The 25,480-nt window shown below is 36.8% G+C and overlaps 1 protein-coding gene and 1 long non-coding RNA gene across 3 annotated transcripts in view; both read left to right on the plus strand.

Annotated features, from left to right (window-relative positions):
* Positions 1-25,480, plus strand: part of LOC141479991 (uncharacterized) — a 489,980-nt gene that overhangs the window by 24,599 nt on the left and 439,901 nt on the right. The gene's annotated exons all lie outside the window — the stretch shown is intronic.
* On the plus strand, positions 8,745-14,246 carry LOC111516861 (retrovirus-related Pol polyprotein from transposon 17.6). The gene has a single exon (XM_023172964.2). It carries the CDS (start codon positions 9,336-9,338, stop codon positions 13,524-13,526), a length of 4,191 nt encoding a protein of 1,396 aa, XP_023028732.2. The 5' UTR covers positions 8,745-9,335; the 3' UTR covers positions 13,527-14,246.

Raw genomic sequence — 25,480 nt, forward strand, 5'->3', positions numbered from 1 at the left:
TGTAACCTATTTTCATTTTCAAATATATCTTTGTATTGTTTTTTTGTATTATCAATAAAGCCGATTTATTATTATTATTATTATGGAGATAAAAATTATTAATATTGAATTGAATTTTTTGGGAACCCGTAGCTCAAATTTGATGAAAGGAAGTTTTATTTCAAACCAAATTTAATGCCCTTTTGAAAGGTGTATCACATTATTCTTTCCATTTGGAAAAGTAAGGGTGGATGTAGCTTCCGCTGAGGGGTTTGAGTTTCAGTAATGTCCCCTGAAAACGAAAGTTCACGAGTCCTGAGATTATTTTTTATTGTCACAGCAGTAAACTTGCTGTATTATCAACAATGGACCACTGTTTACCCGCTTCAATATGAGTAACCTGTATTTAATTACTTATTCAATATCGCCTTACGGTTCGACTGCTATCAGTATCGCGTCTGTCACTGAATGAATTCTTGACACGCTTCGCAAAACCTCAAAGAACCAGATCCAAGATTTTCTGTCAACATCCTTCCTCTAGAAGTTTCTAGATCGATCTATCCGTACGTTCCAACAAAGACTACAAGCACGATAGTTAACCTTACGTTTTGTTAATTGTCAGTGCCGCACATGCCTACTTACCGTATTTACAACATTATGTAAGGTATAGAATTTCCACTGAAACTATTCTCCAATTCCAAATGGATCACAATATTTTTTGTACATACCTTTGAACTGTTTTGCGGTTGGATTATTATTGCACCCCAATGCAATCTTTTATGATACGTTTCCCTAAAAACAATTCGAGTGATCTTGGCTGAATTTGTACATTGGTACATACTTATAGGAATTATTATATATGAGGTTTTTGAGTTTGAGAATTAACCCTACTTTGTTCTTGAAAATAGGACATTTGTCGCTGTACAGCGTTGGGTGAAGGTTAGTCCACATATATATAAAACACTAACATACTGTACAACAAAACTACAACAACAAAACAAACCGTACAAAATAAAACAAGAAATCACACTAAATCACAATAATAGAAAAATTACAGAAAAAAAAAGAAATAGCAAATATTTTTGGAGTCCATTTTTCTGATTCTGTTGAAGAAAAAAATGGACTCGCTGAATATTTCCCACGTGTACAAAGGTTGAGATAGCGAATTCAAATTCAATGTTTTTCACTCCTATTGGGAAACATGACGTTAAGCATATAATGCTTAACCTCAAGAAAAAAATTCTCCTGCCATTGATGAAATTCCGGCTATAATTTTGAAAGAATCCATTGATATTATATCAGGTACTTTAACATCAATAACAAATAACTCCGTAACAAATGCACTCTGAAAATCACAAAATCAATCCCAGTATTCATGAAAGGCGATATCCAATGTGTCGAAAACCATTGGATGATTTGTCTTCTCAACTGTTTTTCAAAAATATATAAAACCCACTTATTGCCTACGTAAATAAGCAAAGCATCATAACTTCCTTTCAGCATGCAGCAGCACTTCTAATTTGATACTTTTTCTCTATATATGGACTAAGGGTCTTCTTAAGTCTATGTATTTTTAATGAACGACATTTTTACATTGTCTATAAAGGGGTGTTATTGAGTGTCTATGATTACGTTCAAAAGGGGAAGTTTAGTTGGAACAACTTAGAGAAAAAGTGATGGTAAACCGTGGACACGTATTTCAGGCTATCGGCCTCATCAGCGCGGTGTAGCCAAGTGCAAAAATGCTCATTGATTTCCATTCAAGAGTCACCGGTAGACAGCTGTTCCAGCCTGTTGGGCATCGTCAGTACCGGGCAGGCGGTCCTCCATTGAAGACAAAATGTGGATAACCAAGAAAAGTATTTGATAAAAATAACTGCGTGAACGCAAGCGAGATATAAGTGGAACCCCTTATTGGTGTGACACCCATGGCATTTCATGATAGCTTACCAAATTTCTGCTATCGACATACTGACATAACAACTTGGCAAGTAGACTTGGTTGTCAAACTAACAGGTGGTTCTATTTATGTCTTGCTTGCGTTAACGCAAGTACTTTTCTTGGTTATTCACATTTTGTCTTCAATCGAGGATAGCCTGCCTGGTACTGACAATGCCCAATAGGCTGAAACAGCTGTCTCCACATCCATGGAGTTCACAAATGCCCTCAGGCCTAGTTTCAATCTCACCATAAATGATAATGGCATAGAACCAAGTACATCACAATCAGCATGAAATTTACAATAATTGAAATTGACAATAAACTTTCATTCGGGAAACATGTTGATGCTGTTTGTAGGAAACTTATTATGCATATTATGCTTATATTATGCATTGGCATACATCACTATAGGAAAGTCTTTATAATGCAGAAAAAGTTTATCGGAATGATATTTGATCTTGACCATAGGGAATCGCGCAGAAACGTATTTGCCAACAATGGTATTTTGACAGTCACATCTATCTATCTGAACATACTATTAATATACACCTTCACTAACAAAGGAAAAATGAATAAGAATAGTGAGTACCACAAATATGCTACCAGAAAAATATGACTTCCATCTCCAATACACACTCAGATCGCAGCATGAAATGTCGCCTTCATATGCTGAGCCATACCTATTCAACCTGTTGTCTGAAAATATCAAATCAGGAACAAATACGAAAATGTTTAAACATATGTTGAAAAAGTACTTGATCGGAGAAGCATTTTATTCCATAGATGATTATACCAATGACTCTGGCTAATCTTACTGTTAAGCAATCAGCTTTTAATATGAGTAATCGACTTGTAATTAGCTTTTAATATGTTTAATTCCTTGTGTTTCATTTTATAAATGTAAACTGATAGTATTGTTAATGTTCGCACCTTGTTTGACTTGTTGTGAACACAATCTATCTATCTACCGCAGATTTCGGTTTTAGTTAGTAAAACGCGAGTCGAGAGACCGCGTTTTTGTTCTGTTGTGGAAAAAATGTTTTGTATAGATTTATTTTACGGTGAGTTTCCAATTCTACCCATCGAGATTTTCATTGTTGTATTTTAATAATTGGGAACAATAATATTAACTTTCATGGAATCTCTAGTTCCAAGTGAAGTTCACTTTTGAGAAATTAATAGTCTACCAGAGAATATTTTGTCGATTCAAATACTGAAATCATTATCATATCAATTTATTGTGTGCATTTGTATGTTACTGATGATAATTTCGAAGTTAATTGCATACAATAATAAAAAAATTATAACTTTGAGTGAGTACGGTCAAAACTATCCTGTAAATTTTCATGGCCTCGAACACAAACATACTAATATTTTATCAAATTGTTTGAACTATTATTGAAAAAAACTAAAACAGATTAACAAACCATTTTGATTTCAAAAACTGAACTTTGAATGACTTTTCGAAAGAATACTGAATCACGACTAATACGTTTCGATTTATGTTACCATACTTCAGTCGTCACTCGGCGATTTGAGTGCTTATTCCCTTGATTTCTACTTCCATGATAAAACGAATGAGAATATACATACTAAATGCAGTGAAATTAAAACTTTATCAATTACCATTAAAAAATTGTTGATATAATTGACTTTGGATCGAAATGTCTCAACATTTCTAGACTACTAACAGAATAATCCTTTTCGACGGCATTTACACTTCCTGAGTATAATATCGTTATCATTAACAATATGCCCCTCCGTGGTGCTCTCGAAGTATCAACGCAAGTCATTTAAAGAGCACCAAATGCATAAAGGAAGTACAAAGTATTTTTCAAGAGGCATTAGGCGCTCTACGCGAAATTAAGTTTCACAAAATCATTCTCGTGTCGACGAGTTTGCATTGTTTCAATTTTCTGCCGGTAACTCGGAAAAGTTTTAAGAACCGCAGGCTAAACTGAAATTAATTATATATTCTATGTTTATGTAAAAGGATGGTAACAACTTCAGTTACAGATACGTTCACGAATCATACAGAAGGAGGAAACGGGTGAAAGGACCGGAGAGTTTAAGAAGTTTCAAGCACGAAATTGGTACCGAATCAAACGGTATAAATGGAAAATTGATCGAGGAACTAAAATTAAATGGGCTTACGGAAAGTTTCAGCTAGTCTAACTAGAACTTTCGGTGTGGAGGGCTTGCAACGGATATTTTCGATGTAGATGGATTAAGGCCGTTCGGGAAATTGGGAAACGGCAATTTTTCGGCGTGGCAGAATTCCGGGGAGACCTCGAACTTTGTACGTAGCGTGGCTCAGGCTACTAACTTTTTTCATTTCTTTCTCGAGATGATTTACGTTACATGGTCTTCTCATTAAGGAAAATAAAAATTGTAATCCCATTCATTTGATTATATTGAAAACCTACATACACACTCACTTGTACTTCCAGCTACCCCTACATGGAACGAAATCATGAACGATATATCAATATATTTATTTGATATTTCGCACTTATACACCACAATTTGGTCGGTAAACATAACATTTTTGAACGATTTCCAAGTAAATTATAGGATTTGGCTAATGCTTTACTGAAAATAACTATTGAATGAAACAACGATTTATTCAATCCACGAGAAGTAGTTGGATACTCCTCATCTTCGTAGAATGTTCTCGGCTCTACCACCTTTACCTGAACTATGGCTTAATTGATAGCTTGTTTTTTAAAAGATAAAACACAATCACTACGGGAACATCCTTAAGGCGCTCTAAGAGCGGTGCCTGTAGATTTGAATCGCTGGAGATTAAACCCATTTGGAAAAGCGTTCTCAGAAAGTTCATTCCACAAAAACGCAGTTCTCTAAATGAAAGCTATCTTATACAGTGGAGTTCTAGGTGTATTCAATTGAACCTCAAAACGATGAGCAGTCACAGTCCGTTGCGTATTTCTGAGATGTACCGTCCTTGGTGGAATCGAATGTGTCAAGTCTCTTGAACACTTTCCGTGAAAGTATCTAGAGAAGGAAGACAAATCCCCAACCTTTCTTCGATGTTCCAGACTATCAATGGTGCAAGTGATGTTCTCGTCTCCAATCAGGGTGATGGGTCTTTTCTGGATGGAATCCAGCAGCTTCAGAGTATGCTGAGGGGCGGAACTCCATACATGAGAACAATACTTCAAAAAAGGTCTGATCTGAGGTTTGTAAAGCATCAAAAAGTTGCTGTTCCAGCGCTCCAGCGACATGATTGTGTCAAGACATATTGGTGTCCATTTTAACCACCAACAAACGTATCGACGCAGAAAGCGGAATTGTATGTCATTATAATATCCGGTTTGAAGATATTTATCTTTATGGAGAAAACCGATACCTGGGTTTTTGTAGCATTGAATTGACTCTGGTTATTTTCACCCCAATTCAAAATCACTTCTAGATCCTCATTGAGATATGCAACCTCCTGCTGCCGGTGAAGATGTGCATCCACAGCTGATGTCCTGGAATCCAAATGAAATGACGAAACAAGTGTGCTGTCGTCAGCAAAACAATATATTGGATACTTATTCATCTCCAATTAGTCGTTGATATACAATAAAAAGAGATTTGGAGGCAACATGGATCTCTGGGGAATATCAGCATTGATGGTAAGAGTATTCGAGAGATATCCAACGATGGCCACTTGCAGGAATGTTCTTTCAGGAGTCTGGAGAGCCATACACAAAAATGATCCCACAAGCCATAGCAACGAAGTTTGGCCGAAGTGTGGCATTTAACCATGCCACACATGGTCAAATGCCTCAAAAATATCAAGTGCAATAGCTCTTGACTCTCCATGTTTCGCGATTGCGTTATTCCAAATATGGGTGACATACGATAGAAGGTCGCCTGTTGGTCTTTGTTTTCGAAAGCCATATTGATGATCGCTCAAGATGAAAAAGCCTTCCAAATATTTAAGGATATGATGGCTTACGACTTTCTTCATGTATTTTGATGTCACTGATACCAAAGTGACTGGTCTATAGTCATTTGGAAGATTTTTCTTGTCCTTTTTGAGAATAGGCTGAACGCGAGCAATCTTCCAACAAGAAGGAAATACTCCTTTCGTGCAAGGCAAGTTTAAAAGTCCGCAAAACACCGGTGCGAGTTCATTTGCGCACTGTTTAAGTACGATGAAGAGCACTTCATCAGGACCAGACGCCTTGTTGATATTGAGCTGTTTCAAAATTTGCCTGAGTAGAGGTTGTCGAAAAGTAATTTCCGGTATTGTAGATTCTAGTGTGGAAAAACTGGGTGGTGCCTTTCCCAGAAAATCGACTGTGCAGTGGGACGCAAATTGTTTAGCTAGTTGGTACATTAGCTTTTTCTATGGCTGTTGTTGCAATTGAAACATCTGCTTGTACTAGTGGTGGAATTGTGGATTTTGTAAAGTTCTGATCAACAGCTTTAGCTACCGACCAGAAGGATTTAGACCCGTTGGGATTGGCAAGCAGTTTATCCCAAATTGTCTGAAGTTTTTTGCTTTGCGGCTGTTGCGAGCATCAACAAACCTAGTTCGGTTTTTGGTCACTGCGGGTAGGCGCGATTTTTGTTGAACCACGGTTTTCCGTTAGAAGTTCATTTCTTTGAAAAAGGAATATATGTATATCTGGATGATAGAATAACTTTCGTGACTTCACTGCCGAGGAGTGAATACTACTTCTTCCTTACTGCATTTCCACTACACTTAGTAACACAATATAGGGACCTGTTCCTCACAACTGAAAGTATACCACGATATTGTTCAAATATATCACCGCGCAAAATGAGTACATGCTTTCTTTCTGTTCATATGAGTGTAGCAAGGCTACTCTGGAGGTTGACCCATCAAATTTCATTATTTCGTTACATCACCTTCTCAAGTGTCTCAAGTGTCCCTCGAGCTCAGAGCGATAATCCATTTGCGGTTGGGTTTGTTTTTGTTGCAACTTAACTCGAGTTGAACAATATCCCTGCAAAACTTCAAAATTACAAATGCTAATGCTGAACATACAAACCTATTGCAGTCCGAATCTTTATTAAGGTTAGATTGAAGGGTTAGTAAGACAAACAGTTGGCGGTTGGCGATATCCGTCGTCCTTTGAAAGCGCATATCCTTCAAAATCCACTTTAGAACGAGTTTCATTCTGGAGCTGAACTGATGCAAAACGCGCAGTTTTGTTTCAGAATACGTAGCCCCCAAAAAAACTTTTATAATGGACAAAAACTAACCCAACTTGATGAAAATGACGAATTACGCTCAATTATATATAAGCAGCAATAATTTGTTCAGAATTTTTCGTTTAATACCTAATATGGAATTTCAGCACGAAATGCCATAATTATATAAGAAGCGATTGCGAAGACCCACCACTAGCTGAAGGAGCGTCCAATGGTAATTTGTTGAAAGGCAAAATTATTGCTCCCAACAGCATTCACCGCACATTAATTATGTTCTGGTTCATTCTGAATACAAACCATAACTTTGTGATACGTATTGATGATTATTATTATTTTTATATGTCTACTATGGTATGTAATATCGATTGTTTCCATGAACATTTACATATCACTGGTTAATGCTTTCGTGGTTTTCAGTGCCACTATTTTTCGGGTTTGAAGACCGTCGGTTTTTGGAATTTCTTCCAGGTTTATACATCTTGAGTTAATATCACCGATGACTGGATATTACGGTTTCGTAACGCGTATTAATGCTGTGTTAGGTAGTTTGGAGTGCTGATAGGTAATTTGTCATTAACATTCATTGACCCTCTTCTACCTGCCGTCATGCTGTTTGCTATCTTGCGATTTGGATGACATGGTTTCGTTTTGACGCCTTTTAATGTTGTGTGTCGGATCTTTGGTAGATGTGTTCTCTCTTCCTTCCTGTTGAGGTTATCTTGGTGTTTGTGAAATGTCATGTCACCCAAATCTCGCGGGAAGACCGCGCGAATCTATCATTACAGAAAGTGTGAGAAAAATCAGGAGTACTTCGACCACGCGACCGAAGATGAGTGCCGCAGTTGTAGTTGAAACGTTTGGAGATTGTAACCGAAGAAGACCACGGCAAAACTAGGAAACCAACCGAAACATTGATGCCGCAGTTTCAGCGTTAAACAACCAATTGGGTCACTTTTTCGAGTAACTATTACTTTCGTTCACTATTACTTCCGTTGTCTAGTATGATATAAATTGATTCAAAATACCAAAAAGAATTTGTAAAAAATTATATCATACTAGACAATGGAAGTCCGAACGAATGAAATGCACCATGAAACATTCTAAACCACCTTCAAACACTTTTGTTCATATTCAATAGAAAAAAAAATAGTTTTCCATTTAACTTACGAAGCTTTCCTTCCTTGTACCTTTTTTCTAGTTTACTGGATACAGTTTACTTTAAACTGTAATATTTCAATGAATATTTATTTAATATAATCGAAATAAGTGTCATTTGAATCAGTGAACTTTTGCCAACGTAAAATGAGTCGATGAATTCCGTCAGTATGAAAATTGTGTGATCGAGATCCGATGAAGTCGACAAAGGTCGTTTTTGCCTGATTGGCGAAGGTTCTTCCGGTGAGAAAGTTATTGAAGCGCTTGAGAAGAGGGTAGTCGATAGGCGAGAGGTCTGGGGAGTATGGTGGTTGCGGCAGAACTTCGACACTCAATCACTCAATTGTCAGACGGTGATTTGTGGAACGTGCGGACGAACGTTGTCGTGGAGCAGGATCAGACCTCTTCTGCTGACCGATGCCGGCTGCTTCTGACGCAATTATTGGAATAATTCGTCGATTTCCTCACAAAGGTGTAGCCGCCCTAGGTACGCCCATGGCACGGTACGACCACTGGAGAGGAAGGTGCGGGGTAAAGGGCCCGCAAAAGTGCAGACGACAGTCGATAGCTGACTCTGAAGGGAGGACGTTGTGTTACTGATAACGGCAGAGCATTTTAAAAAGTTCGACCTGTTACCAAGGCCACACAGATTGTAGTTAAATTAATATATTTTATGCAATTGGATCAATTGAGGTCCAAAATCGTTATTATAATTACCCGAGGAATTAAAACCTAGCCAGAGTTGCGGATGCCGGTGAATGAACCTGGAGAAAACATCGAAACTGGTAGCGATACGAAGGACGAATAAGGGACGTTGCCTAACAGGAAGTGTATGTGAACATTCAAGGTTAGTTTAAGAAAGTAGTCAAGTTGTTTTATTCCCAACTTTGGGACATGTGTATTCCAATTTATGTTAAAATTAAATATAAATGTTCATCAAATTGATTTCTCTCTGGGACCCGTTAATTCGTTATCATTCAAGATAAAAACAAACAATTACATTTGGCGCCTAACTAGAGGGGCTGGAAAAACATTGAGTTTCAGTCCATGGCCAGGGAGAAGTCAAAATGGTGAAAAATAAGAATAGTAAAAATCAATCTGTTAGTGAAAATCAAACAACAGAGATGGAAGAAAACAATGAAACGAACCAACAAATGGTTACTGAACTAATTCAATCTTTAAATAGTACATTAGGTAATTTGTTTACAAATTTAAATGCTAGCCTTACAAATAACTTGTCAGTAATTAATAAGAATCTTGAACAACTAACAGAAACGGTAGAAAAAAATGAATCTCAGAAACAAGTACATGTAAACCAAATCCAACAGGGAATATCTGGGGTTATACCTCAAGTCTCGAATATTGATAATATAGAAAATGCATGCAGTAGCCCCAACAGAGCTTATATTGCCGCGTTTAAAGATTTGGGGGGTACGTCACTATATTTTGCACCTGGGGGGTCAATGCACCCAGTGACGTTTATTAAAAAGCTATCAAAATTATTTAATGAGGCGGGAGTGCCTGACGAAAAAAAAGTGTTTTTTGCAATGCAATGCTTACGGGGTTCGGCACAAGATTGGAGCTCCCTGAAAGAGGAATCTTTCACGGACTACGAGCAGTTTAAACAATTATTTTTTGAGAGATATTGGAGCTCGGATGATGAGAGAGAAGTTTTTAATCGAATCAAATTCGGGACATATAAAAACGGGCCAAAGGCTGATTATTTTTTGAAAATGTTAGGAGAAAGTAAATTGTTATCAAACTCCTTAACGGAAGGAGAACAAATTGAATTGATTATCAACCATTTCTCACCTGAAGTAAGAAAAGCGATTTTAAATTGGGGGGTACGCGATGCTGATAGTATTGAAAAGTTTTTACGGAAACTAGACGTTACGGAGAACGGAGAAGGAAGAAACGAGAGCACCGCAGAAAGATCTAACTGGCGCGAAAATAACCGACAACGAGGTCAACCTTCAAATCGTCAACAATACTCGAATAATCGTTCCTCGAATGCGGGGAATGGTGCGGCGGAACGAGGGATTGTTGGTCACGCGGGAGAGAATACCACTGGGAGCGAAGGTCGAACGCGACACGTCGATGAACGACAAGTGAATACCGTTTTTAATGAGCCGTTCGAAAACATTCTAGAAGATGACCCGATGGAAGAAAGTGAGGGAACTGAGTCTCTTACGGTGTTGCCGACAATCGAAATAGAAATCGAGGGTACTAAGCAATGGGTTTTGGTAGATACGGGAAGCCAGGTGACGTGCATATCCCAAACTTTTGCTAATCAATTATTAGAATTGAATCCGGAGTTACCAAAGTTGCCTACAAATGTTTTAACGGTCTCGGGGGCGTTAGGAAAACAAAAAGATCATGTTAGGGAACAATTATATGTGTCATTTGCTGTAGGAAACAGAATAAAATTTGACTATCCGTGTTTAGTAATTCCGAGTTTGTCGCGCAAAATTATTTTTGGTTGTGACTGGTTGAACAAATTCAATGCGAATTTAGATATTAGAAATCAATGGTTAAAATTATGGATTAATAATGAGGAAATTCAGTTAAAATTTGTAGGTGAACCAATGCCGAGTGTTCATTTGAATATTAAGGAAATATATATCGATGAAGAACCTCAAGCAGTGATATCAACTGCCTATAAAGGACCGAACTTGGGGTTTTCGAAAAATGAAATGTGGGAGGTGGTTGCTAAGGCAGAATTAAAGGAAGATGAGGAGAAGAAAAAACTTTTCCAATTAATTTCTGAGTACGAAACCATTTTTTCGGACCAGCCTGGTCGAACAAATGGGTACGTCCATGAAATCGTTCTTAAGGACTATTCGCCATTTTATTTCAAATCATATCCTGTGCCTCATGCTTATAGAAGCGAGGTAAACCGGCAATTAGAGGAAATGCTCGAGTGGGGAGTTATAAAGAAATCACCCACCGAGTATGTAAACCCGTTAGTGGTGGTGAGAAAGAAGGGGGGTCAATTAAGAGTATGTTTAGATGCACGTCATTTGAATAGTAGAATGGTAAAGGACCATGTTATGCCACCTAACCCAGGAGAACTGTTGTATGAATTTACGGAAGGTCAGTGTCTGAGTTCGCTCGATCTAACCGCCAGTTATTGGCAAATACCGATATACAAGGAACACCAGAAGTATACCGGATTTAGTTATAATGGGGATACCTATGTTTTCCAAGTTTTACCGTTCGGATTAAGCACCTCAGTCGCAAGTTTCATTCGGGGTTTAGGCGAAATACTGGGGGAGGTTGAAGAATTCGTTATTCCTTACGTGGACGACTTGTTAGTATATTCGAAGGATTTTTGTCAACATATGAGTCATTTAAAAATAATTTTTGAACGGTTCCGGAGAGCAGGGATTACTCTAAAACTAAAAAAATGTAATTTTATTCGGAAGGAAATTAAGTTTTTAGGGCACATAATTACATCCGAAGGAATTAAGATGGATGAGGATCGTATTGATGCCATTCAAAAATTTCCAATCCCCAGGAACGTCAAGGCATTGAGATCTTTTTTAGGTTTCGTCAATTATGACCGCCGATTTTGTGAAAATTTTGCAGAACTAACCGCTCCTTTATTAAAACTATTACGGAAGGGGATTACATGGAATTGGGGCGCAGAACAGACTGAGGCCATGAAAAAAATTAAAGTAGCGTTTTTAGAAACTATCATGTTGAAACATCCGCGAATGGAGCAACCATTCTATATCCAAACCGATGCGTCCGGATTTGCGGTAGGGGGATGTTTATTTCAGATTAACACAGAAACCGGGGATAAAAATTATGTCGGATTCACTAGTAAAATTCTGAGAGGTCCTCAATTGAAATATACTGTTACAGAAAAAGAGGCATATGCAATATTGCATGCTTTGAAAGAATGGCGTGTTTTTGTGTTGGGCCGACAGTTAACGATTATTACCGATCACCGGGCCCTTTCGTTTATTCGATCGTGTCGATTATTAAACTCTAGGTTAACAAGGTGGATACTTTACTTCCAGGAATATGACCTGAAAGTCGTATATTGCAAGGGAACCGATAATATTATTGCCGATACTATTTCCCGTTTTCCGGTTAAAAGGGAAGAAGAGATTGAGATTCCGGAATCTGTTAATATTGAAATAGCCGAAATTGAAATCAAAACCATCAAGGAAAAATTTAAAAATTTGAGAATTCTTCAATTGGACGATGAATTCTGTAAAAAAATCATCAATGATCTGGAATCTGAATTGTGTAAGGAGAGAATTCGATCCTGGTTTATTATATATGATGGAATATTATTCAGAAGGGGTAATGATAAAAATCCCGGATTTAAATTATGCCTACCCAAAAGCATGCTACGCGACGTCGTTTTATACGAACACGAAACTTTTGGACACTTTGGCCGCGAAAAATGTGTTAGTTTCCTTACTAAATTTTATTATTTTCCAAAACTCAAGCATGTGGTGAGTCGACTGGTATCCACCTGCCTTTTATGTCAAAAATCGAAAATCAGTCCGAGATTAAGTGGTGAGATGGGCTCCGTAATGGCCGAAAGGCCGAATCAAATTTATTGTTTAGATCTCATGGGGCCTCTTCCGCGAGCCAGAGGTGGGGTCACTCAATTATTAGTAGTGGTGGATGCGTTTAGCAAGTATGTATGTCTATATGCGTTGAAACGAGCTACTGCCAGCGCGATTTTAAACTGCCTTCTTCATAAACATTTTGTAAGACTAAGTCTACCCGAGTCTATCCTCTCGGATAATGGTACGCAGTTCACCAGCCAGTTATGGTTGAACACCCTCCAAGAGAAAGGTATCAAAGTCCGCCATACATCTGTTTATTATCCGCAAGGTAATTTAACTGAACGGCATAATCGGGAAATCGGGCGAATCATTAGAGCTTTCTGTCATTCGGCCCATACCAAATGGGTATCAATGCTACCGAAGGGTGAGAAATGGTTGAATCGGTCTTATAGTTCGAGTACCGGTTATACTCCCGAAGAATTGCATTTTGGTGAACCACCGCGAAATGATTTGATAGCTGGGGTGAATTTTCCCGAAGACAACTCTTATCATCTTCCTTCAAATTATGTTTATCTGGCGTATGAAAGATTGCTCTCGAAGGCAGCTAGAAGAAAAGCCCGTCATGATAAGGGTAAAGTAATTACGAATTTTATTGTGGGCGATAAAGTGTTAGTGAGGACTCACCCCCAATCATCTTTGTTGGATAAGGAAATAAAGAAATTTTTTTAACTTATGACGGTCCGTATACTGTAAACGCCGTTGTAGGGTTGAATTCTTATGAGATTGTAGATGAATTAGGTATGTCAAAGGGCGTACAGAACATTTGCAATTTGAAAAAATATTTGCCTGTTCCAGAGCAGCTATAGTATCAATTATCGTTCAGTTATTTCCACTATGTTAGTTAGATAGTAAGAGTAGGTAGGAAGTGTTAGTTAGGTAGTGACGTGAAAAAAACAATGACTCCAATTGATAGGGGGGTAATGTAGCCGCCCTAGGTACGCCCATGGCACGGTACGACCACTGGAGAGGAAGGTGCGGGGTAAAGGGCCCGCAAAAGTGCAGACGACAGTCGATAGCTGACTCTGAAGGGAGGACGTTGTGTTACTGATAACGGCAGAGCATTTTAAAAAGTTCGACCTGTTACCAAGGCCACACAGATTGTAGTTAAATTAATATATTTTATGCAATTGGATCAATTGAGGTCCAAAATCGTTATTATAATTACCCGAGGAATTAAAACCTAGCCAGAGTTGCGGATGCCGGTGAATGAACCTGGAGAAAACATCGAAACTGGTAGCGATACGAAGGACGAATAAGGGACGTTGCCTAACAGGAAGTGTATGTGAACATTCAAGGTTAGTTTAAGAAAGTAGTCAAGTTGTTTTATTCCCAACTTTGGGACATGTGTATTCCAATTTATGTTAAAATTAAATATAAATGTTCATCAAATTGATTTCTCTCTGGGACCCGTTAATTCGTTATCATTCAAGATAAAAACAAACAATTACAAAGGGAATCTGCTGTGATTGATTGGCCTAGTTGCAGAAAGTTATAGTGAATTACACCAGCAGCTGAGCATCATACAGTAACCATGGTCTTTTCTCGGTGGATTTTCGCCTTTGTAAATGCCTGGGTGGCTCATCGGTGTCCAACTATTGTTCTTAACGTCTTCTGTTGTAGAAAATCCGACCCAAAAAAAGATTGTTTTGATTGCACAAATGAAGAACATACTTCGAAACGTGACAATTTTTGTCGGTCGTTCAACTCGTGGGGTATCCACTTTTTCCACTCTTTGATCTTTTCAATACGTTTTGAACCATCAAAACCCGCTTGGGGGTTGACGCCTTGTTTTTTAGACTTTCTATTCACCGTTTGTGATGGGTCATCTCCACAAAGGTCCTCGCAAATCCTCGCCATGGATTACTGTAGGTCAACCACTTCGAGGCTAAAATCTCCGGAACGAAATCTCGCCAACCAACGTTGAACAGTGTGTTCATTAACACTATCATTACTAAATACTTGGTTAATTTTAAGGGATGTTTCGGCAGCGCTTTGGTTTAATTTGAATTCGTAGAGGAAACATGGCCGAAAATCGCTTAACATCATATAGTATAAGGTGAAAACAGACAAAAAATTATATTTGTAAAAAGTAAGCAACATCAATGAATATAGCACAAAATTCTCTATCGATTAATATATACAACGACACAGTAGAATATATATTTATTGAAATACAGCGCTTCTGGAACACATGAAATCAAAACGGACAAAGCTTGTGAAACAACCTATTATATGTCGCAGTCTGTCTTGATGTAGACAAGCTGGTGCCACGTGAATAATGAGATAATCTAGTATAACAAATGTACTGAATAGAGTGTTATAGATGTTTAATTATTAGTGCTGTCAAGTTATTTTTGAGCCACTGAATAGAGCCGTCGATTTGTAGGTGTATATGTCGCAGCCAACTGATTAAAATTGCCGTTCAATCAAACAGCTAGCCCTTTAACTGAACAACGCCATTCAATCACACGGTTATACGTCGTTTAGCCGATTTTTGACTGCGACGTTCAATACTACAGCTAGACGACGCTTAGCGAACTGATTAAATGGCAAATTAACTAGGGTGACTTGTAAAGATACAAAAATTACATCTATGTCTTCATCATTTGCCTTCATAATAGATACTGATGCCCAATGCCTCAATTAGAATTGTCCACCTTCTTTTTCAAATTTTTTCAATTCTGTCTCCATCTTTCCTCGAAAAGCAAATGGAACGGGATCTGTTTAACATTTTCTTTCAGCTCTAGGCTAAGGGCCGGGACACACCTGTCATACACCCTTCAGATCCGACTCCCATCATACAGTCGGACGAGTGTCTGAGAGGGAAAAGGTACTTTAGTCCGAATAGAGTAGTTCACATCGTTCCGATACGTGGCCAACCCCGCTCCCACCCGACTCCGATCCTGTATTCGATCATGATCCGATGGTGCAGCCTATTTGTTCTCCAGCTGCGAGACGCGTATCGCTTGGAGTTTGTATGATATTTGAGTTTTTTGTTTTCTTTAAATTAAATTTAAAAAATGTCATTATAACCGGAAGAGCTTATTGAACAATTCAGAAAATATCCAAGTCTGTATGACCAGACTGAGGAGCTGTACCGCTGTTCTCTATGAGAGCTCTCCGATTTTCCTCATCTTCTTCTTCCAAACAGAGTGCCTTAATGGCTAAATCGCAGTTGCCAAAACTCTTGAACATTTTGCTTAGAGAACCTTGCTAGATATTGTTTGAATCGACACTGGCGAGAGTGGTAAGTGTAAACCGGAGCGGTAAATTGGAAAGAAGTCGGCAGTATGTAAGACAAGTGTGATTACCCACTGGCGATCCTGCACCGACCCGCTTTTGGGGCAAAATTAAACGAGAGTCGGATCGGAGAGGTGTATGAAGAAGTTTGTCCCGGCCTTAATACGTTCCTATATGTACCTAGCTCTTGAAAACAAAACGCATCTAGCGCCGCGGTGGTGAGTGCTGAAGTAATTCAATTAGATGGCGGCTTTTGAATCAGCTGTAGTGTTGAACGTTTTGAGCGCCTCAAATATTCAATTTAAAAGCTAGCAGTGTGATTCAATGACGTTATCCAGTCAAAGAACTAGCTGTTTGAATCAACGGCTATTTTAACTATTTGGCTGCGACATATTTACCACTTGTTGGATAAACCAAAGGCGTAGCAATACATTTGTTTTCGAATTTTTTTCGTTTGGAAATGCTTTCATTTCACTGCCTACTATTTTGCTAATTCGTGACACGAATATTGTTAGACAGTAGTTTTTTATTGGTACTGAATTTCTCTTTTATCCAAACTTCCCAACATTTCAAAGAAGGATCTGAAAACCGAAGCTGTTGCGAGAATTAGTCTGCTTTTATTTGTACGCCATTCACGATTTGAATTCATTACAATACCGTCCTCGTGAAAAATCCTCCTCCACATCTGCCTATTCAGTTTAACGAAGTGGGCGTGACAAGATTGTCGTGTATGCTGTCCGAGAGTTGCATTCATTGTTTTCATGCACGAAGTGTATCGTAATTGCTAACGTAATTCTCTACATAATTGCGTACCATTTTTGTATCATTCTCGTCCTTCACCGCTGGACTCATTCGTCATTTTTCATTATATAATATTCATAATCCTTCGGACTGATCCTGAACGCACTCACTGTTGGGTACGATACGAATACAATCGACCGAGAAATGGAATCAATCGACTTCGTACTGCGTAGTAGATGGAAGGATGGATGATGGATAATGGAAATAGATATCTCTTTAGGTTTGTTGTATCAACGTTTATGTTTCGTTGATTCTAGAACCCTACCAGTGAAAATGATTTCTTGTGGAAAAACGGGGTTTTTTAAAAATGTTGTCATTTGTCGTTAATAAATTCTGTTTGATTGAATAACTCCCAAACGAAAGAAATATCTACTTCAATTATTTCTTACACTTACACTTACACACACTAGCTCTGATAAAACCATCCTTATAAAACCTTTTCGTTGTTTCACTTCTTCATTACTATACACGGTTCTGGTATCTGTAGAGTAGGGAGGGTGAGTGTATAGACTCACAGCACTTAGACCACATGTTACCCATTGTACATCCTCCCGAGGAGTTGTCCTCCTAGGTCATCGTCCATCCTGTCCTTTTCAAGAAGGTGAACAGGTCACTAGGAGACATCTCTTTTATATTGGCTGGTGTAGGCCAAGACTCGCCGAACACACACTTTCTTTGGCAACCTTGAGGTATCTCACGGTGGCCTCCACGAAGGTTTTGGAAGGTGCAGCGATATTACTGTCGTTGCGCGGCTTCTTCTACCTTCTTGGGGTTCCCTCCATGGAGATGCACAAGTGAGGGAGCTTTCCTGCAGGGGCAGCCGGTTCCTTGCCTTCATTCAAGGCAGAGCTCTTGGCTCCCGCCGCAGGAAGTGCCCTTTCTGTTGGAGGTGATCTGCTATGTCCAGCCTCATTCCAAGCGGTAGATTGGGGTGGACATTTTTGTTCATCCCCAGCCACCGCCTTAGATTGAGGTGAGAACTTCTGTCCAGCCTCGGGATTGGTTTTTGTTGTTTCTGTTGTTTCATTCATGTGTGTTCCCACCAGTAGCAAGGGAAGAGTTGGTCACCTCTGGCAGAGGCTGATTACAATAAGGTTTTGCCCAGTTCCCCAAGGGGATCGTTCTTGACCGCATATCACCCTGTGGCCATTCAGCTGTCGGCACGATTCCTTCCACCTTAGCTTAGGTAGGCTGGTCCACGGTGGCATGTTTTGCAGATGCTTTTGGGGGGTTTTAGTTCCCCTTACCCTACTTATTTCTGCCACTGAACAGGAGTCAGGCGACCCCGTCCGTAAGGCCACATTGGCTTCCCGGACAGGGCCCCAAGTACCCTGGCCGTTCCCCTATCCGCCACCTGGGGACGCGCCCGATAGGTAGCCCAACCCACGTGACTATACACGGCTATTCAAACTCGAGTAAACGTAGAAAATACAGAGATAGTGAAATTATGGCAAAGTTGCCTTTTTGTGGGTATTATTGAACGACACCAGAAATTCGACTCAAGCTCTTTTGGTTGAGATAAAGTATATAATTTCAAATTTTATTTTTTAAATTCTGGAAGTTGTAAAATCAGGAAAAACATTGTGAAATATAAAGACGTCAGGAGCTTGAAGATTTTTCAAGTCAATCGTCACTATTTCCTATTACTTTTCCTCTCTTTTTTTTCGTGATAATAGATTATGCATTGATTATGGATACGAACTAAGAATTCAGGTCATTGAAAACAAATGTCTATGCTTAATACACGCCATCAGATGTTGCCAACATATATCACATAAACTCAAAGATACCAACTGGCTCAACATGGCAAAATGACAATCATTCTGATAACTGATACTTGAATTTATATAGCCATTTGAGTTTGAAGAATGATACTTTGAAAATGTTCGTCACATGTTCATAGAAAGACAAAGAGCTATCTATGGTTACGCCAAGATTTTTAGCACTGTCTACCCAGTCGTCAATGTCTGCGTTATCGAGAGTGAGCCTAAAGTTACACTGAGTGTCTACTATTTATCTTTGAGACCCTATACACAAGGCCAAAGTTTTATTTGGATTAATTTTCAGTCCATGATTATCCGAGTATAGGAATGTTTTGTGCAAATCTGTGTTTATATTGGTCACGCAACTTTCTGTATCGGTGTTATGAGAAGACAAATATAACTGTATATCATCTGCTTATAGACAATGCTTGACAATGTGATAAGAAAGTGAGGTAATCAAAAATAAACACTGAAAACATCAAGGGTCCTAAAATAATTCCCTGCGGTATATCATAAAATCATTACCGAAAAAGTCACAAATATTTATACAAGAAATTGTCATATCGTTCAGATGTTCACAATATCACATTTCGTTACAGGGAAAGACTGACACCCCTATACACCGTACAGAATTATTTAAAAAATCTGTTCCATACCAGACGAGATGAGTTTAAACTGATGTCATTGAAATATTTCAAAAGATCATTGAAACGGAAATAGTTGAACGAAATCTAATCTACACCCATCATTAATAAAAATGATGGTTCGTGACATTGATACTTCCTGTTTTCTGCACATTTATACCTGTATCCAATATGCTACTGTGTTAATTAATTATTTAGTACATTCATTCACCAATTTGTTTTGAAAATGAAGAACAGAGGTTGCGTATTTTAATAAAACCAACTGATCTTCAGCCTTTCTCCCTTCAGTAAATGTTCACACATATTTATTGTATCATTCTGGGAATAAAGACTTATTATTATCATTATTACTATTGATTGGTGTTGGTGAACATTAACAGTAATATTGAAATAACTTTCAAAATTGACGCCGAATACTTCATGTTTTGAAGAGGCTATAATGAAGATTATTGTTAGGATTTCCTAACTAAAAAGATGAATGATTCAAAAGGTGAAAATTCGAATATCAAAATTTTGGATGAGTGAGTTAAAAGAATAATATAAAAATGTTATAGAAATTAACAATCAGTATATAATTTGGGGACATAAGAACAGTGAGGTTTTAAAGAAGATGCTAATTTGCAAATGAATAGAAATAAATCAATACTATTTATGGTTTAGAGAGAAAGGTGCTATTACCAAAAACTTAAATGTCAATAATATATAAACAATTAAAAAGAAATTCAAATAAAATTGAATATGAAAATAGAAGTGAGTATGAAAATTGAAAAACTTGAAGAAAGAAAATAATATTCCAAACCAAGCTACTAGTATCCACAGTTTACTTCGGTCGATATTTTTTGTTACTTTAAACCAATTTTTGATTAATTTAAGATTGTCTCAATTTTTGTTACTTTCGTACGTTCGTACGAAACTTCTCGTGGCATGAATGGAATGTTTTTGTTGTAAGTGATGATTCATTCTATTCATTTTATTGTGTTATGGAAATCTTAGAACATTCTTGAAATTTCCTGACAATCGATTTTTAGCATTGAAAAAAAATTCAAAACATTCAATGATTGCTAATTCGATTAATTGTTTCAGTAGGATCTTGAAAAAAATACATTCTGTCGGTAATTTCTTCAAATTTCTTCAAAAGTGACCTGCGAATAAATAAGTTCCCCCTCAAAATAATGCAAATGAAAAAACCATCAGAATCGATTTTCAAGATTATTTTACTCTCATATTCGTGAAAATGAATTTGATTTCTAGGCATAGTTTTACTAAATTATATATTGTGAAAATATTATATATTTTTCTAGAAGTCCTATACTATAGAACGTTGTGGCACAATACTGTTTTAGCCTATAGTGGGAATGCTAATTTCTAACCGCATAATCTCACGGTGTGTAAATTTATGATATCCTGCATTACGAACATGTCATGTAGTCACCAATTTGCTGGTCTAAATATAGAGTTATTCACGAAAACGCTACTTTATATCAAATAGGCCTGGTAGCGTTAACGTGGGAAATTTATGAGAAGGCGTAATTTTTTGGCTGAAGCATTACTCGGAATCTAGGCTAGTTTACCACTTAAATTTCCTGTGAAATGAAGTTCCCAGCACAATTTGCTGTACCATACTCAAAAGGAACAAGTGAAACGATAATTATGTTTTGTGTCATAACCTTGCTAGAACACCTGGCTTCATAATAAAATTACTTAAAAAACCATTCGGCAAATAGTGTTAAGATCATCCGACATGAGCTTCATAATACTTCGGCAATAGTACATGGAAAACGAAAAACTTACAAATAGAAGCGAAAAGAAGAGTTCTTTGAGAATTGTTTGAGTGGTTTTGAGTTTGGTTGAATGTCTGATGTACAAATTTAGAAAGAAAGTCAATATATTATAGAATTTGTCACCATTCTGTATCTAAAAATATATATTATTCATATTCTAACAAAAGTATGATATTTGTTGATTTTTTTCATTTTTTAAAAAAAATTTCTACTTCCTATCTAGTAATAATTATAATAATGAGGTTTATTCACAGTAAACAACATATAAATACAGTAACTCATTAAATTAGGACAAGTAGTGAGTAAAAACGGAAAAAAACACAGAAGTAGCTGCAAAAGCTACTTAAATATGTATATATGAAGGCAGTAACAAAATAAGTTCAATATAATAGTACAATTATTCAATATAAAGTCGAAATTATATTTATGGTAAAATCTGGAGAATGACATAATCGATAAAAAAATGTAATATTTAACATCTAAGTATCTTTGTATCAAAATAACCACGATACTATTAATCACATTATACTTCTAAGTTTTTTCTCAAATCAGTTATATTTAAGTCACAATCCAGTTAATTTAACATTTTCAGGGTAACGTCCTTTAATACTGGATAACACGACATATAAACACAGATGTCACAGATAAAATCAGTTGTAATAGGTGTAATTCAGTTTTTTTTTCTATCTAGTTTTTCCTTGAAAATTGTATTGATTATTGGTCTATTACTGACAATCCAATTATCAACAAATATATTCTTTAGCTCATTTGGTAATAGATTATATATTCTTGAAGCAAGGTAATTTGTACTTCGTTGACCTATACATTTTTCATTTCTGGGAAAGAAAATTGCATTAACTCTTCTGGTATCGTAAGAATGTTCATGAGAGGTGAGAGTAAACAGTTTCAGTCGAGACTCTTGCATTTCTGTTCAAAATTAAAAATGTTCAAACTGTTCAAAATTGAACAGAAATACGTCATTATGCTGCTATGAACGATTATATTTTTTTATCTAGGTACGCCAATTTGTACAATATTTCGTATGTTTCTTTAATATTGAATCTGAAGTCGTTCATTCTATGTCACAAATTCCAGAATTCTCCAAAAATGTCTTTACTAGGTTTGCTTTAAGATTATTTTGTGAGCTGAAAAATAAAAAGAATGTAATTTATATATATATATATATATATATATATATATATATATATATATATATTATATTAGATATATATATTTTATACATATTATATTATATTATATTCGTCACGTTGAATATAACTGGAGTTTTTTCCCAACACCAAACCGGTATTTTAACACCTCGACACGTGTTTCGATCACCAAGTGATCATCTTCAGGAAGAAGATCAAACTGAATATACTTACTCATTACTCTCACAGGAATCTAGATGCCTGTTGTTGTTAACTTATCTAACAAATCTTAGTGAACTGAAGTCTATGGAATGGTTTTGTTGCAAAATATGATGGGCAATTGCTGATTTTCAAGGTCTTCCATATTTTAGGTGTGCTAAGTGTTCCTTATATCTTATTTAGATAGATATTTTTGTCTGTCCATAATATTTTACGTCGCAGTCCTTACATTTAATTTCGTAAATTCCAGACTTTTCCGAATTCTCGACTTTGTCTTTTGGATTTCCAATACCCCTTGAGAAACCGTTAGTGGCTGCTATTTCCTGCAGTGAACGTTTTTCTTTTGTGAACCTCCCATGTGTAAGAGGAAAAGTCAAAAGGCGATGCACTAGAAAATTCAGCCCAGTACGTTTGTGCTGTCCATAGTGATGTGAACTGTCAGGAATATGCCCGTACGTGCTTATTTCCTTTCTAAATACATCGTATTCTAGCTTTCCATATTGGCCTTTCATTACCAAAACGTCAAGAAATGGAAGTTATTACCTATTTTCTATCTCAGGCGTGAATTTTATTGATGGAAATCTGTTACCTATGTAAAATGGAAATAAAGTCCTCAATATTTCATTTTTTTTATCGAATCGACCTACCTTAGCCATATCCTAGGAAAATACTTTGACGTTTCTTTGGATTCCATTTCGAATCTGCTCATGAACAGGTTTGCCAGGTTGGGGGACAAGGGGTTACCCATAGCCGTTTTCTCCTGTTATTCATAAAAGCAACCTTATACCTGGAAACGGTTTTGTTTCATACACAAATCAGTGAGAGAAACGAACTCATCAATTTCGTTATTATTGAAATTATATTTCTCTATTAATTCCCTGAAGTATTGTAAGGTCCGTCTTATCTGGTTATTCGTCGATAATTCTTAAAAAATTATTCAGATTAGTTGAATTGCTGTCTCTAGCATCGATTTGAATTTCATTGTCAGGTATTGATAATTTTTCTTTGAAGAAAGTGAATATTGAATCTTCAATAAACATGCTCATGTTGATGTAATAATTTCCTCAAAAAATTTGTATATTACTTATAAATCTGTTAAAATTATGGTCATTTTATTCTCGTAAATATGATTTCAGTTGTCAGTTTCCATCTATCTATCCATTCAATCCATTTCTATTACTCTGTTAAGAGTTAGATGGCTAATTTTTCGTTTCGTGTGCATAACATTTTTGGACATTATCCTCTAATCTCGTTCTCTCTAGCAGTCAACTATGAATGAGGAAAATTGACTTTCGTTTGGATCATATTTTCGAAGTTAATATTAACCACTTCGAAACAAATGTTGGTTGTTACATTCATGAATTTTAATTAATTGGAGCCATAGTAATCTTTAAATATATGCGGATATGTTACCATTTTCACTTGTCGTGTAAGACCTTCGTATTGTTACGTTCTCCCCCGTGGGTTGATCAATAATTGACTACACTGAATAAACAAACTTAACTTTATTTCACTTCAAATACAACAAACACTTCAACTAAAACTTCAACTATTATTTGAATGTCTATTACCTTACTAGATCACTGTAATGCACTGTAACATCAACTTGACTGTGTCGGTATGCTCTCAGCAGGCGTTTATATATCGTAATCGAATGCGCTAGAAAATTTTGCCGAAATTCCGTCGAAATCGGTAGCATTATTCTCGCTGCTTCTAGAGTGGCAAAAAATCATCGTACATTCGCGCGCTCTTAGCTACGTCACAATTGGTTTATGGCTACCAGTGGCGACTGGAGTTACTTTCTTTAGGGCATGATTTACAACATTATTATATAATCAGAATGATAATAGACCTATCTATTTCTACCACATAAATTCTATGCTTAACTTTAGGCTTGGCTGTCTAGTTGATTGGTATTTAATTGAATAAGGATTAATGCTGTATTACATAAAATCGCTTCGTAAAAAAGTAAAGGATGAAAAATGGTTATTGTGGGTTATCACTAAGAGACAGACATATACCATCACGGACTTTTTTGTAGATCTTTTCATGGTGTACAATACGGTAGTACATTTGTTGATCTATTTCGTAGGGTTCACCAAGCGTTTGAAATGTAAGCGCATCACATCAGAAAACTCTAAAATTATCAGTGTTTCTCCATTATATTATGCATGTTATATACATACAGGGTGTAAATTAAATACGTTAAAATATTCAAGTGACGTATTCCCTGCGACAATTTTAAGAAAAAAAGTCTATTTGAACTTGTGTCAGGAATTGTATCGTTTCGAAGATACAGGGTGTTCAAATTGAATTTTTATGTTCGTTTTTTTAAATTATTTTTCGCAAAAAGTTATTTGCACGAAATTTGGTACCGGATTTTTTTAAGTGTCATTGTTTATTTCAAATTGTTCTAAAACTTTTTTGACAGTAAAATTTTGATACTTTTCATGAAAAAACCTAATTCTCACATCTTTTTCAAGTAAAAAAAGTACATTTCCTCAACAACGCTGGAGGTGATCGTTTTAGAAATATTTACAATTTTTCATATCGATGCATACATTAAAAAAACTAAGTATGTGATGGATCTCGTCAACATAAGGACAGACAGATTTCAGGATCTCACTAATAAGTGATAAAACGAGTTCACCAGCTGATGATAGTGAAACTGACTTTCCAATTGATAACCTTTTCTCGTAAAATATACTTTGCACCCCATATCAAAGTGTCGTTCTGAATTATGAGAATATTTGTAAAATCGAGTAATTTTGTTCAAATAGCCTAACTGTCGTTCCACGTACCAACTAATTGATTCGTGAGCTGGGCATCGAGAAGAGCCACATGTTAATACAAAGGCGACATACCATCAAACTTGCATTGTTGCCGGCGACTTGGTTGGCTCGAGGCCAACTTTTTGAAATCTAACAGACTGCGTGTCTCCGTCTCTGATGGGCTGAAACGACTGAGAAACAAGCCTCTTCAGTGTGCATGAATTTTAACACTTTTTTGTTATTTTACATATTGCGC

The sequence above is a fragment of the Leptinotarsa decemlineata genome, unplaced genomic scaffold (assembly GCF_025532065.1).
Source record: "Leptinotarsa decemlineata unplaced genomic scaffold, Ldec_3_MD MMD2_P_RNA_scaffold_5, whole genome shotgun sequence".
NCBI lineage: Eukaryota > Metazoa > Arthropoda > Insecta > Coleoptera > Chrysomelidae > Leptinotarsa > Leptinotarsa decemlineata.

What these genes read in the sequence shown, in the direction of transcription:
- LOC111516861 (XM_023172964.2), top strand. Translation starts at nt 9,336, where the DNA reads ATGGTGAAAAATAAGAATAGTAAAAATCAATCTGTTAGTGAAAATCAA.